The sequence below is a fragment of the Diorhabda carinulata genome, chromosome X (assembly GCF_026250575.1).
Source record: "Diorhabda carinulata isolate Delta chromosome X, icDioCari1.1, whole genome shotgun sequence".
Lineage (NCBI taxonomy): Eukaryota > Metazoa > Arthropoda > Insecta > Coleoptera > Chrysomelidae > Diorhabda > Diorhabda carinulata.
Window position 1 is genome coordinate 58501012 of NC_079472.1, and position 17074 is coordinate 58518085.

The 17074-nt window shown below is 31.8% G+C and overlaps 1 protein-coding gene across 1 annotated transcript in view; it reads left to right on the plus strand.

Moving 5' to 3' along the window:
- Positions 1 to 17074, plus strand: part of LOC130900790 (max dimerization protein 1-like) — a 302666-nt gene that overhangs the window by 237264 nt on the left and 48328 nt on the right. The window contains exon 5 of the mRNA XM_057811660.1: positions 8187 to 8397. Coding sequence (XP_057667643.1) covers positions 8187 to 8397 — 211 coding nt within the window. The remainder of the gene's footprint in view (positions 1 to 8186; positions 8398 to 17074) is intronic.

Here is a 17074-nt window from a genome sequence, read left to right on the forward strand (position 1 = left end):
TTATTGAGGGTGAAAGTTTCTAAGGTTATAGAGAGAGCTGATAATGGATCAGGTTATGTAAATATTTGGTCAATGTAATTTAATATTTAAAAAAATTAAATAAGTTGTCATTGTCTTAACGCGCTTGGTTTTGGCAGATTTATTTGTATTATGACAGTTATTTACTATTTATCAGACTGGGTGGAGAAAATATTATTTTACAAAAAAGAAACTTCAAAAATTTACTTCTATTTTATTATGTAATTGTGCACAATGATATAGTATTTCTTTTAAATACGTGATAGTTTTCATAATAATGTTATATAAATTCAATTCTTTATAATAGAAATATTTTATTTACTTAATAAATTACCAAGAAAATTAATTTCGAAAATACATTTATTATAATTTAAGTTTCTCAACTTGCATACTTATGAGAACATGAAAAATTTCTAACAGAGTCGATTCTATGATTTTTATCATTTACATTTACAATTTTTATTACAAAATTGTTTTTTGCTATTGAAGACTACATTTGATAAAAACATTGGTTTCACTTTGTTTAAGTTTTCTACTTAATTATCTCATGTTATTGATTACCGATCTATGTCTTCATTTGCTTACTTTTTTCGATCATTTTTTATTTCAAACCTAAAAAAATAGTTCTAATCACAAGCAGCTTCAGACAAAAGAAGAACCCTAACGATTATTTTTGCAGTCGGTTATGAAAAACTGAAAATTCGATAAACCAAGTGTATGGTTTTTAACTTCTAGACATCTTTTGAATTCAGATAATCAATCGTGATATGTGAAGAAAGCAGCACTAATAAAAATATTTCAATAACCTTGATTAGAAGTTTATGTAATTCATTGATAAGTACTCATTCATATTTTACTTTGTACTTAATGCTTACTAAATAGACTGTGTTATTTAAACTTTTCAGAAACTTCAACAGATTTTAATATTACTTTTTGATTTAATCATCTTCTTCTCCGAAAAACATTGGAACTTCTCTGTAGAGATCGATTGGGTAAATTGCCGTCTATGTATAGACTGTTAGCACGTATTTTATACTGCTGACAACTAGAGACTGTAATTAAATACAAGAAACTAATTAAACAAGTTCTATAGCTAGAGATTTTATTTATTTACTTCCGCGAGAAATTCATTAACAGTTTTGGAAACTTTTTCCATCATCTGTTGTTACTTTTCGAACAGAAACGTGAAAAAATTTATCATACTAAGTGGTATCATTAGATATGTGATAGTGAATTAATTTTTGGATTGTTTGCTTTGAAAATCAATATACCACACTATATAAAACAATTAAATCTTTGGATATAATCGATTACCAAAGGGAACAGTATCGATTTCAAAGGTGTCGACATAAGCTAAAACTAATTTTGATGTGCGAAAAAGTTTAACACAAAATATGTCAAAAGTGGTTGGATTTTTGTATAAATGTATAAATCGAATCTCCATTTTTTATATAGAGTTTATCTAAAATAAAATAAGGTTTTAGTTAAAATAAAAAGTTGACGTCTACTTATAGTTACACTTTGTAGACAAAAGCTTATAAAAACTAAAAAACAAACATAAAAATAACTTTGATATTAATTGGCAAGTGATTGTGCATTTTTTTCACATTGTAAAATATTGAGCCGTTAACTAAAGATGAAAAACGAAGAAAGAGTCAGAATTTTTAATCTTTTAAAGAAATTATTAAGGTGTAGACACAACAGTGAAATTGGATGAACAATTATTTTATTGACAGTAGTTTTTTATATCTGACTCAAGGTTAGATAACTTGAAAAAAAAAATGGAGTAATAAAAAAGTCACTACAAACTGCGCAGGTGCGGTATCATCTTGTTACTGTTCTAATTTCACAGTAACAACAGAAATCCGTGCAGTGAGTCCTGCTGTTCAGTCCAGGACGACATTATATTTGTGCTCGGCGTCGTCCAAAAGCTACAGCTTCGTAAATTCGAATTCTCAAACTATCTGTATTCGCCACTAGTTTTAATCGAAACGTTTATTATAGAATAATAATATACAGGTAAAAAGTGTCAACTCCTCTTCTTTATTAATCTCTAAAAAGCTTGAAAATCAAGATTAGCGTGGCTTGCTAAATGCTAAACTCCAGTACTGGCTTCGGAAAAATCAATTTAGGGATTTGTATTGAATATTGTACCCTGTATGATATTTTCTCTCAAACAGAATAAGTGATTTTCAAAACTACATAATTATAATTAACCCTTGAAAACAATCGATTCTGCCCTGTTAGTAAAGTTTTGAGTTTATACATATTATGTTGTACTCGTCATATTCGTGATAATATTCATAGTGAACACACTGTTTACACTACCACTACACCAACACTCACAATTGCACTGCCTGACGTGCGTTTCTTGGTTATCGTCTCAAGAAAATGAAAATAAACTAAGACCTATTAACGTGATCTCCCTATTTTATACTGAAGTTTTCCACCCACGAACCTTCTCCCGCGAAAGATAATTTAAGCGGAACAATTTCCTTGGAGGTCATCTTCACATTCATTCCATAAGTACTAAACTATAAAGTGAATTATAAGGAATAGGCCCTTTGTCCCTATTTTAAAATGTTACTTCCATTTAGTAATGGGAATACTTCCAAATGCATTGGAATTGACTATACAATTTCATTATCATACATCTCAGACAACAAGAGGAAGGCTATTCAGATCTTAAGAAAATTATGGAGTACCAAAGTATGTTGGAATTCTCCAACAACTCATGCATACGAATGATATGCCTAAATTAGTCAATGTTACAGACAATACTGCCATTCTAGCAGTAGAAAATAGTCATGAGAAAGCGGGGGGAAAAGGTATTAAAAGGTATCAAACAAAGAAATAGAAAAATTAACCAAATAGTGGAGGATTGAAATAATTGATTCCAAAGGTAGGTATAACCTTCGATTACGAAGATGTTAAAGAAAACAATTTCAAACTAAGTATACTGAATGTATTGGTTGATAGGACAAATTTCCAATTTTTCTGGACCCAACTTATGCTTCATAAACATACACTCAAATCCATGTGTTCGTATTGTATTCAACTATGAAGCTGTGATTATCAAATTAGTCGACAATTCATTCGAAGATTTTATAAAACTATCTTAGTCTAGGGCCCTTTCTAAATGAATTCACCCAGCAAAGGAATCCAAACTTTGGTATATCGTTCTATATTCAATTTGAAAAAATATGGCCCCTTTCATATTTCCGAAAAACGTTTTTTGAACCCTGTGGTGCCATGTGGAAGTCCACGTTATGAATACGCCATTGGCAAAAATTTAGGTCAGGAATTTCTGAAAAACATATCCAAAATTCGAACAAATTAAGGGTGGGATTTTTAAAAATAGAAACATTTTTTAGTTTTTACGGGTAATTTTTTATTCGATGTTAATTCTTAAAGTACCAGCTGAAAGTAGAGTGAAACACGCTTATTTAAGAAAAAAATTGGTCCCGATAGGCCAAAATGGGACATAATGGCGACCGTTTGAAATGGGTGTATCACTTGAAACGCTTAAATAGCGTATTCACAACGTAGACTTCAGCTTGGCGACAGAGGGCTCATAAAACGGTTTTGGGGAAGATGAAAGTGGCCATATTTCTTCAAATTGAATATAGAATGATACCTCAAAGTTTGAAAAAAATTAAAAGAAAAGTTGGTATAACCCCTGATGATGAAGAAGATGTTAAAAAAAACAATGTTAAACTAAGTATACTGAATGTATTGGTTGATAGAATAAAATGGACCCAACTCATGCTTCATAAACATACACTCAAATCCATGTATTCGTATTGTATTCAACTATGAAGCGGTGATTATCAAATAGTCGACAAATCATTCGAAGATTTTATAAACCATCTTGTTATAGGGCCAATTCCAAATGGATTCTCCCAGCAAAGGAATCCAAACTTTGGTATATCATTCTATATCCAATTTGAAGAAATATGGCCACTTTCATTTTGCACAAAAACGTTTTTTGAACCATGTGGCGCTATGTGGAAGTCGTCATTGTGAATAAGCCATTGGCAAAAATTTAGGTCAGGAATTTCTGAAAAACATCCAAAATTCGCACAAATTAAAGCTGGGATTTTTAGAAATCGATTTTTGTAAAAAAAAATTTTTTCCTGAAAAAATGAAAGTGGTCAAATTTCTTCAAATTGAATATAGAATGATACACCGAAGTTTGAAAAAAATCGAAAACATCGATTTTTTTTCTGGGTGAATCTATTGAGGATGGGCCATAGTCGACATTGGATGAAGTTGACCAAACTAAAGGGGAATTTGCGATGAGTCTTTACCATGTTTTCATCATGACGGTTTGTAGCTTCAGTCTTCTATTTCGAAAAGCCAATAAATTGTAAACATCCCAATTTTTCCACTCTTCAATTAAATGTATTAACAAAAAAGAAATAGAATCTGGCAGTATATGTTAACAGTAACATTGCGAACGGTTCTAGAATGTTCATTATTCATGTTGCTTCCATCACCGTTGGCAGCGGCAGCGGGCGTTAACTTAGTTAATGATGCAAGAGTCGGTTTCGTTTTGATAATTAGATTGTTTAGAGCGTCACATTGTCGACGACAATGACTAAATATCTCTTATGAAATCGATAGCGACGCCTCCTCCTCCTTTGAAACACAGCCATGATTATCTCATCCTTTAGTTTCAAAAAGGCTTTTTCCTTCAGATATCTGCTTCGGATTCTGATTGACTACATTCTGTTGCTTCGCTTTGTACATACTATAATTATTTCATGTTTCGGAAATAAATTCAAAATGATCTACGATATATTCTAGTTCCCAGTATAACACTGGTCGACAAAAAAATTGTTGTTGTAAGGTTTGTGCGCTAAATGATAATTTTCTTCAGAATGTCTTTTTATGGCGAATGTACAACGATCTAAAAATCTACATATCTCATAAAACGTAAATTATATAGAGTTAAACAAAGAGTACCTTTTTGTTAAAAAATCTATCGAAAAAATCATTTTTGCTCTCTTTAGATTGTACATGTTTACCGTGTAAAAGGATTGTTAACAATTCATAATGTATAATTTAGAACATATACTTAAATATAAGCTGTCATTTCGCATTTTTGAAGGCCTATAACTCAGAGACGTCGTATGTGAAATTTTTTTTATGTCACAACATTAATTTCAATCCAATTTTGTATCAAGACTCGTATACTTTCTTTTTGAGCAAAATTAATGATCTTCAACGTATTTTGCATGCAACTAAAAAAATTGATATTTGATAATAACAATTCAAGTTTTATATCAAGCATAACTTTTTATGAACAATAATTTTTTATTTATTGATAATAAAATTTTCCATATGCTGTGAACTGAACACGTTGTATAAAAGGTTTTAGAGAGAAATAAATCATTTCAGTTTACTCAATTCAAAGAGAAAACAGAGAAAAGTAGTATCAGTCTAATTACCAATAAACAGATTTTGTTTCCTTATCAGATAATGAGCTTAAGATTCGGATCTTGATTGAAATTAATTGAGATGTTAATATCGTGAAAATACTGAAAACGAGTCGCTATCAATATGAAAATGGAAATGGTTTTCTGGAGTACAATAAACATATCATATAATTCTTAGTTTTCCAATTAAATGATTTCTCAGTCCGGAAAAATGCTCTTCAACCTTTGTTTAACGTTTTATCAGCAAAAAATTATAAAAATCTTGCTGTTTCTAACCAAGGCCAGGTAATAGGAGAATTTCTTAAGGCTATTGTTTTTTATTTATTTCTTAGTAACTATGACAATTTCTACCAAATTTACAAATCGAGACAAAGTGCTCTATATGAATATCTGCTGCTCCCCTATATATATATATATCTTGTTAGAGGTAATAAACGAATTTTGACTCGATAGATACAACAATCACGTAACTATGGAGAGTTTTCCAGCAGGAAATATTAGCTCGTTGTAAGTCGATAGCAATGGCAATGACTCTCAAAGTATAAGAAGAGAAAAGTGCTTAAGTTGGAAATGCACGATCTAAAAAGGTAGTTCCCTGGTGGAAAAGACCTATTCGACTTTGCAACTGAATCGCGACGTGATCGTCGAACACAACGGCATACTACTCCATTATAAAGAATATATCTGTTGGAAAATTAGATTTTTTCAAAGAATATTTAAAAGATAGATAAAAATTTTGACGTTCCGACTACTTTCAGCCTTTATAAAAATATGATATTGACACTGACAATTTGCTTATTTATATTAATCAGCTACGTCATGAATATCAAAATAGAAATTCATTTTTCCTCAGTTTTTCATCTCAAAAATATGTAGCAGTCATCAATTAAATTATTTGTAGTCTTATTAAAATGCTAAGTTTCCTAAAATTCTCTTTTCGTTTTATTATTTTTATCGTATTAATGACCTTTTAGTCTATTTTCTAAATATTGAGAGGTCTGCCCTATGTACGCAGCGCTCAAACATCTTAAAGACATCTTAAAGTTGGTTTCGTATACCAATATGTTCTTATGTTATTGTTAATTTTATATATTGTAACCTCAACAAAATGGATTTTATTATTTTTTCGATTTCGATTGTAAGTTTTTTATAATAAGAATTGAATTTTTTATTTATATTTTCAATTTGATTCTTTGGTACGGCGGTGATGCAATCATCTCGGAAAAATAATAGAATATTTATATTAAATTTTCTTAGGATAGTTTACTCGAGATCTTCCATAACACTTGAAATGGAAGCCCCCATAGCGTAACTATCAATTTGTTTGTATATTTCATTTTCAAATTTGTACGTTGTTGTAAGTTTGAGTAAGTGTTGAATTCAAATGATACTCTTCCAGTTTATGTTTATAAAAACCAATGAATATTCTTATTCAATAAAAATTTTTAATGAAGGTGGTTATCTGTACAAATCTGTACAATACATTCCTTCGTCGAGAAACACATTAGCTTTATAATGTTTATCTTCATTATTACTTTCATACGCAAATATTCAAAATCTTCTCTCAGTCAAAACTATAATCACAATAAATTCTTGAACAAGTTAAACGAGAATGGTCCCAGAGGTACTTGGTTCAAGAAACAAAACACAAATTTTGGAAAGGAATATATTCCATGTTCAATTCGATACTATTTTTATACTAAGAATCGAAAAGCTCCTCAAAATATACATTAACTGGCGACATCACATCTTCATTGTTGGAAAATCTTTGACCAGCAAGTCATTTTTTCAAGTCTGGGAACAGAAAATAACCCGAGGGAACTAAATCTGGCGATTAATTTGCAATGTGTGAGCTGGTGCATTGTGTTCTTAGCCAAATGCGGACGTTTTTGCTTGATTTCTTCGCTCAAGCGTTCCAATAAGTTTGCATAATACTAGCCGTTGATGGTTCCCACTTTTTCATGGTAGTCAATGGAAATTATCCCACGAGCATCTAAAAAAACCAACGCGATGACCTTGCCTGCAGATGGAATTGCTTTCTTTGAAGCCGATTCTCTCTTTTTAATCCATTGTTTTAATTGTTCTTTTGTTTCGGGTGTTAACATTGCTTAACACTCGATGGAAACATCTTCATTACCTTTTTTTTTGTTCCATTGTGCGCACATCTTACAGTACTTTCTGAAATGCTTACTATATCTGCTAGCTCGCGCACTTTCAGTCGACGATCATCCAGTACAGCTTTTCGGATTTTCTTTCAACATTTCTGGAGTCTTCACCTCATTTGGTTGACCACTGCGATGATGATTTTCGTAGATAGTACGGCCTCGTTTAAATAACAAATACTAAAGAACGTGGCGTCTTCAAACTTGAAACTTATGCTGTATAGATTTTGTACTTTCTAACACAGTGGTGATTTTTAAGAAACTACTGCCATCTCTAGGTCAAGCCAGGTACTTCTTGGACCATCTTGGTATATATTCAATATTTATCGCGGCTTTAGTGAGAAAATAAATTGTCTTCTCCTTTGAAGATAGACAAAACCGATTTTCGAAATTGGATAATATCAGTTGAATTCAGAGTTTAGGTAGTTAGGCTGTCAGGTACCATTACACACGTAGGCCTCTGATGGGGTAGTTGTGTCTTATAAAATGGTAACTACTGTAATTACAAATTGTTGTATAAGCTAAATAATAATCGTAATAATTGGCCGATGTTTTTTCGTTTCAGAATTTGGAAGATAAAGAAAGAAAACATTCACATATAAAGGAACAATTAAGCAGGGAACAAAGGTTTCTTAGGAGGAGGTTAGAACAACTCTCAGTTGATTTTGCCATGTCGAAAAGACGTTCCGTATCGGAATGTTCCTCAACTTCAACATTATCTAGTAGTTATTCTAACACGTCATTTTCCTCTGCTCCCTCGCCTATTTCGGAATCAGGTAAGTTAACTTTTCCAATGAGAAAATAGTCAATCATCAATACTGATTCAAAAAAAGTCAATTAAAAATAAGAATTTATCATAGCTATGCAATTAACCCTCACGTCAGTGTATTTAAAATTTGAGGAACGAAAATGTTTTAGCAACTTTTATTGAAATTAAAAACATATTTATAATATACGAATTTTATTATGAAAATGTATACTATATGAAATCAATAAAACCATAAAAACCCAAATGTATACAGAGACAATTTGGTTTATAGGATATTCAAACTAAAAGTACATTTAGTATTACTTCGACTGATAGAGATATCAAAATATTCGATTCTGAATGTAGAAGCCAATCCAAAAAATTGTGGATAATTTATTCAAAAGCTTTGCTTCTTTCCTGACTCATTTATGATCCAAAAAAATTACTGATCATATTGTATTATATTATGTTTAGAATCTGATAATTTCGATCCCGTTGAAGTATGCTACATGGTTATCATATATTTACTTTTACACATATTTGGTAAATCTACAAATGTTTGGTGAATACATACAGATGATTATGCAGGTGAAGCACCCACAATCGCTACCACATACAAAAATGTTGAAGACAGTACAGGAAATTCGTTAAATAAATCACCGAAGGTGGAAAATCACGTTTTAAAAAATTTATTTACTATTTTACACTTGGAAAATTCCCGACAATAAAATTTACGTTGAATTATGTGACAAACAACTAACTGACTAACTAACATGTCTTTTAATTTAAACATGAATGTTATAATAAGTGAAATTTTATAGTGTCATCAGTTTCTTCTATATGGGGTTCTTGAAAATGGGTGTCATAATTCGTTACTTAAAAAGTGTAAATATCTTTCTACTTTAACTGTCTTAAAACAAAAAGGTCCAATTATTTGACTGCAGAGAATCTCGCATAACACATTTACAGACCAGCAACTCTGATGTTGGATCTACTGCATCCAACGGGAATTCGACCAGTAAGTCAAGTGATCACAACTCCTGACCCACGAAAATTTGTTATGTCGCTGATTTTCTGGATTAAGGTAGTTCTCAGGGTTCTTTATAGATACAGTGAAAGCTAACATCAAAATTTTGGCCGCTAAGCGATATATTTTTGTTTAAATTTTCAAAATTCCGAATTTTGCGAATAATTCGAAATCTATGGCAAATTTCGGAGAATGTTAGGGGGTCAAAAATTTAGTTTAAGAAATTTTATACAAAAAAGGTTCTCTGAGGTTTTTCCCATTTCTTTGTTAAATGCGCTCAAACTTCGGGGTCGCATCTTACTAAAAAGTTTTCGCGCCACATAGAGTCTGAGGAAAATTGCGTCCCCGGCTGGAGAAGAAACTGCTGTATTTCCTCTAAAACTCAACATTTTGGGACTAAAGAAAGTGTATTTCACTCGCAAAATATTGTTTTAGAAGATACTGGAGACAACTAACCATCAGGAATCTCCGAAGAACAATGTACCAACCTTATTTTTACTCCAAGTACTGGCTAGCCACATTTAATTGTTCAAAGTGAGTTGAATGATTTAGCACGTAATTTGGGGCTATCAAAGCAACAGTCTGAACTTCTTGCCCCGCATCTTAAGGGATGGAACTTGTTAACCAAAGAGACAAAATTTACGACCTTTAGAAAAAGAAATGTTACAATTTCTACATTCTACAGTATGGAAAATTCGTTGTGTGCGCGTAGAGATATTGATAGTCTAATGAAGGAACTTGATATTGAGCATAATCCCAGTGAGTGGTGCCTATTTATATATATCTAAATACAGTTTAAAAGCAGTGTTATGACAAAATGGAAATTTAAAACCGTTTATATCAATTACTTATTCTGTGAAGTTGAAAGAAACTTATGAAAATATTCGCTTGCTTTTAGACAAAATTAACTACAACAACTATAAATGGCAGATTGATTGGAATTTTAATGGGACTTCAGGAAGGGTTTCCGAAACATTCTTTGTCTTTGGGGCTGTCGGGCAGTAAATCAACACTATGTAAAAAAAATTGGTAAGCGAGTAGTGAGTTTTAACCGGGATCTCAAAATGTTAAGTTTATCCCCTTGTAGATCCAAAAAATGTCATTCTGCCCCCCTTCTCATTAAACTTGGATTGATGAAAAACTTTGTAAAGACTATATGGATTCGAATACCTAGAGAAGTCTTTCCCCAGACGATGAAAATTTGCAAAAAAGCTCACCAGACAGAAACTTCGAACATGGAAAGCAGTTGCTAGTGTTGTGAGGGGATTTTTGGGTAACAATATAGATCCAAACTACCAACAGTCAGTTGATGAACTTCTAGATGCCTACAAATCCCTTAGTGCTCGAATGTCATTTCCTCAATTCCCATCTGACATTCAGTATCAAAGACGATGGGATTCTGCCATGATGGGTTGCCGCTATACAATAAAAGCAAAAAACTTCAAATTCTTCGTTTGAATATTATCTAACAAAAAGGAAAGATTTCCAACCCAAATAGTCCAATTTGTCACTTGAGTTGAACGTGTCTGCAAGAACATTCTTAGGTATATCCATAATCAAACTAATCAATTTTGTAAAGTGTATCAAACCAATTAAAAATTTGAAGGTTTCAAAACAACAAGAAATATATTAATTGCTATATCAAACGTGATGAGTGAAGAGCCAAATTGGCAAATCCTTTGTTGCACTTTCAAGCAATTTGCATACTAATATAATCGCGGCACAATATTATAGGATGATAACTTCTGTCGCCACTGTTGTAATTCAAATCTCGATCTCCTTTATACGTGCTTGTTATAAAGATCGTACACTTTAATGATTTATTACGTACAGTATTTGCGTATGGGATTTCTACATCATACTAATGTCCGATGAATGAGAAACGAAATTAGTGAGCTAAATACAAACAGTGCAAAATAAAAAAAACTCTGAAACTACTAGGATTTCAATACAAATAGGTTGTCAAAAGTGTACGGATATTTATTGATGAGCTTATGCAAGACCAAGACCAAAACCGGCTTGGTCTTGGTCTTGCTCTTGCAGCCTCATATGGGGTCTTGGTCTTGGCCTGAGTCTTCCATAGTCCGATCTTAGTTTTGGTCTTGGTCTGAGTCTCGCATAGTCCGGTCTTAGTTTTGGTCTTGATCTTGTAAGGACCCTATATATCCTTTGGGCCGCAGTTTATGAGAGATCCTAAATATATATATATATAGAGTCTTGTAAATTTTGAATTTTATCATTGATCCTAAAGAGTATAATTATACAAAATCATCTCATAAAAGCAGTTTGAAATATATCAAAATATAAGAACGAGAATCTATTATCTGCACCAATAATGCCCATACGGGATGTGGATGGGATATTTTTGGAATGATTGGTAACTGATTTTTCTTAAAATGAAAATTGTTTTTGAAGTTAAATTAAAACTATTTTCATTTACGGTCGAATATTGCTGAAATCCATGGTGAAATTAGTTTCTGATATATTATTAAAAATAATATGTTTTGACCATTTTTCAAAAAATTAATTTGAAGTTCTATTAGTTAGCTATTTTGCTGTAAATCTGTAATGTTAGTGCAGACATTCAAGCTGAAAACGGTCTCAAACGTCCGAATTCTTTAATGCAGCTCCGATTTTCCTGTAAATTTAGAATTAAGCTTATCTTATCCTCCATATCAAGATGTACATGGTCGCAAGAGGTGCAAATTGTTTTTAAGAGGTGAAAACCACCCCTTATCGAAAAATACCGATATTACATTGTTCTCTACTTTTTTTTAATTCAAATGTCTTTAGTTTATGCAGCATAAATATCTTAACATATTGTTTAATAGAAAATTTATATATTTTGAAGTATCAACCCTTAAAAATCTTTAAAACTACCCTTCTGATGAAAATAATAAAGGAAAAAATATTTTACCGATTTAAAACATTTCAGTTTCATTTTTACTTTAAAAAATTCATACCATTTTAATGAAAGTTAATTGGTTATTAATTTTTATCATTCAACCCTTGAAAACTACCCTTTTGCAGAGAATGGAATAACAATAAATCTAATGACTGTCAACTTTTAGATTTTTTGCATTCTTGCATTCTTTTTGGTATTAAAGATTGTTTTCTCTACTTGAAGTAATTTTTAATTGTCTTTAGCCTATCAATCCTTAAAAACCACCCCTTTGATAAAAAATAAAAAAAAATTTCAATGACTGTTAATGTTTTCATTTTGAATTCTTTCGTTATTCAACTGTATTTTCCAAAAACGAAGTGATTTTTCATTCTCTACACCCTGACATCCCTTAAGAACCACCCCTACAGGAAACTTAGCATCTACAAAAAAAATTCGTGCGCCAAAACCTTTTCATATCCTATACTTCACAAAAAAATTTTAAATTCTTATTTTTTATGTAACTCTATTAATTTTGAAGCTATCACATCCTACAAAAAACCATTTTGAAGGTAATTTTCAAGACTATAAGCCTATGTATGTTTGAAGGGCTTAAAACCCTTCTCATTTTATTAATAAAGGGTCAAAGGGCTGTGTATAAGCATTCCTTGCACTATGGTGACAGATTAATTTGGTTATAATTCCGTCAATTTTTATGCCACAAAAAAATTAAAAAATAGCAAAATAATCGTCATAAAAATGCTTTAATTTCACTGTTCACTTGTTTTTGTATCTCTCATAGTTATGGAGAAAAAATGAGCAAAACATTTTTTTTGTAAAATGAAGAAAAAAGTATTTTCTAATGCTCATTTTTTTGAAAATTATGTATTTCTAATCAGATGTCGTAAATAACATCCAAATAAAGTATTCAGAAAGATCCTTTTAAAAATTGCGTGCATAGAAATCGGTCTACTGTTAACTTTTGACTTTAACTATATATATTTTTCAAATTGTTCATCAGATTGAGAAAAGAAATGCGCTGTTTGAAACACAAATTAATATATAATGTGAGGGAAATTTATGAAAACTTCCTATGTTTAACATAGTGAAATTAATGCATTAAGCAAATTAAGATTTTTCATTAGCAACATAAATAGCGTTATTAACAATTGAAAACTTAACAGTCAATCTTTTAATACTGGATATGACCTCCTCTTGTTCTTATCTAATCAATTCATCATAGATCTAGCTTTTTTCTTGTGACATGTTCTTCTTCTTCTTCTATTGCATCAATAAGCTCTGGGATCGAGTTTGGGGTAGGAAGTCTAACTAGAATTTTTCTTTTTAATTCATGCCATAAATATAGGTCAGAATTGTATACTGGTTATTCCATAACCCGGAAACCGACTTCTGCAATGTAATCTTGCACGATTCTGTGGTGTGCGACCTTGCATTGTCAACTTAAGTTACCACTTGAATTGCTAATATACCTACCAGCCGTTAAACCTCTTCTTCCGTGAATACGGTCGTTCCTACGAATGAACACAGGATCAATTCGGGCTATTATAAAAATAGCATGCCAGATCATGCAGGAACCACCTCCAACACGCTTTTCAAAGCATCAATCTGCAAATCGCTGTCTTGGTCTTCGGTACATTTTTCTTCTTCGAATGCTACCATGAAGGTATATTCTGACTCATATGAGAACAGATCCTTATTATTTCAACGTCCAATTCAGATGATCCTGTGCAAAACGCAGGCGTGCTTGCCAATGAGCTGGAGTAAGCTTTGGGTCAATTGCAGCGGTTTTAGAGATCAGGTTATTTTCCTACAGCCTTCGATTTACTGTCCACTGACTAATAGTCACTTCTCGTACCTCACATTTGGAGTACGTTCACAATTAAAAATGTCAAACTCTATGATGGCAATATGAGATTTGACATTCACATCAGTGTTGCTATATCTCAAAAATTAAAGTAGCAGCCCTCATTTAAATCAAAAACAATTTTCAAAGTAACCTTAAAGAAAGTTTTTCTATGTGTTAATGAATGAATGGTGTTGATTGATCCCACATTCAAACACAGCTGCTTAGGATTTGGTTCCTGGGAACCTCAGGTTCTTACTAGAGGAAAAGTGAATGAGTCTATTGGTAGTACCACATCAACTTGTTACTCTAATATATACCCCAGACTGTTGATCAGTCAAGTAACAACGACTATATTAGCTAACGGTCTGGTGAATATATGGCTCGTCCCCTCTAATTCTAAGAATAGTGAATGTAAGGACTGTAGCCTTTGTCGATGGCCATCCTCATATTCACAAGGGAAGATATCTTATCTTACAACTTTTGTAATGAAAAATTTTGTTTGTGAAACTGGGAATAACATAAAATTAATATTTAAATGGCCCCTCGTCTGTAAAAGAGCTAGTTCAACTCTGAAATACAAGCACGTCCTGATGGAATACAAGGATATACCGTCAAAGTTTCTTGGAAATTTTGTGTGATTGATTACTCTAGAGTATTTGAACCAATTTATACTGCTGAGAAAAGGAGGTGAAACTGACTAGCAACTTGTCAATAAAACACCGTTTATAAACTTATATCTCGCTAATGTCATGTGAAGTAATCACGTGAAATTGGTAATATGTTTTATGTATTTCCAATAAAGCATGAACAACAACTGTATAAAGGCTGTCAAGCAATGAACACACACTAGTAAAAGTTTTCGGAAAAAATTTGTAGTGCAATTTTGGAATTTATAACAATTCAGAATCAATCAGTATTTTTTTATTAGCATATAGTTAACAAGAAACAATTTAAATCGTACTTAAAAGACCAATTTAATTGGGAGTGATTTTTTCTTAACGCGTTGCATCATACGCTATTTGTTAATTTCGCGCTTTCTTTGAAATATTTTACTTCAAAGCTGTTTCTCATTTTCAGATTCCCAGCCCTTATCATACACTTTCATTTCTCAAAACTCTTCAATAGGGTGAGCCTGGGGAACATTTGGGAGATTATCAACTTTCAGTACGAATGTCTAACAAATCTCTGGTTATTATGGCGTAGTCACAAGAAGCCGGAATATTGCTTCAATCCAACGCCTCACCCCTCACATGCCGAACATAAGGACGTGAAATACTTTCTTCGAATATGGCACACCAGACCAAAACTTTATCTTCAAATTTCTTTTTGGATTTATATTCCACATCATCGAGCAAATTTTCTATGCAATCCGTATTTGTCATTTGCATATTCCACCAATCTATTTGACTGGGCGTTAATCAAAGCTTTAGATCGCCTACTTTTTGGAAGATTCAAACATGGTATTATTTTTAATATTCACGTATTGTTTTATAAATGGTCGAAAGTGCAATATTCTCGAAATATAATCAAAATGACAGTTTTTGACAACTCTACAAATAAACTGTATATACTTTTTCTAATCTCTAACATGTTCGCCATTACTTAGAATTTGACAAAAATTGAAATCACAACATATGAAAATTGGAACAACACAAAATTTATATTTTCTATGGTTTTCTAAGTGATTTAGGAGTAAATTGAAAGCAACGAATTTGTTCAGAAAACATCCTTACTATGTGAAACAACCTAAATATGTAAAATTCCCTGAAAAACAAATTTCGAAAAAATATGCGTGCCTTGTAGTTGAGGTAGTCCTGCAAATTATAGAGACTGCGTTGTGGAAAACTTAACCTCTAAGCGCTAGACAATGAACTACTATTTACAGAAAAGGAACAGAACAGAGTGATTCCAACAGAGGTCAAGTCAAGTAACTGCAGGAATATTCCGAGAATAATGAAATAAATTAACCAAATCACAGCCCACAACTAATATGATGAAAAATGGGTGAGCAGAAGATAGAAAAAATAATTTCCTTTGCAAATTTGTTCCAATATTCAATTGAAATAATTAAGAATCAAATGAAATATCCAGCAGAAAATCATAACTTCCAGTTTTTGATCTACAGCTTTAATAATTATATTTCATCGACATGTATTTTGAAAAATATGAGTGTATTGTTTTGAAGATGCGCGCTTATGGTTTTCAGTTCAGGTGTTTCCAAATAGAAATCTATGAATACTCTACTGGCGATGCCTTTTCAATAACTTTCGTTTGATCTCATATTCATTCGCTTCTTTAGTTAACCATTTTTCCATTTTATTGGAAACGGTGTTTGTGGTTTATTGGTTTTCCTCGAGTAAACATGTTTAGGTAAAGAGCTGGAAATTGGAAAATGGCGCTTTTATTTGTCTTTCATGTTTTGTTTCCAAATAAAGTCTGGGTGTTTAATCGATGTACAGAGGGAAATTTGATACCAAAATTCTTTTCTGTATAAATATTTGAGTAAGAATGAGCTGACGGATTAGTTATTGATACATCAATTTATATATGACAATTATAAATACAAGTTGATTATGCTTAAAATAAAGCTGCAAACTTTGAATTGGAATTAATTTACTATTACGACTTTCTAGGAAAAATAAATATTATTTTCTACAGAAATTTAGAGGAAAATTGGAAGAAATAACAATCTTGAGACGTATTAAAAACAAAACGTTTCCCAGAATTATTGTTCTTTACAAACGTCTAACAAACTAGCAAACTGTTTAGATAACCGGACTTTACTTTTAACTTGTGCAGTCTAGCCTCACCTCAGATCGATTATATCAAGGGCGGCTCTGTCATGTGTAAACACAAACATGTCACTAACTATAAGCAAATATTTGTCCTGTGCCGTCGGTATATTTGGCCACACATCCTACTTTTACCAG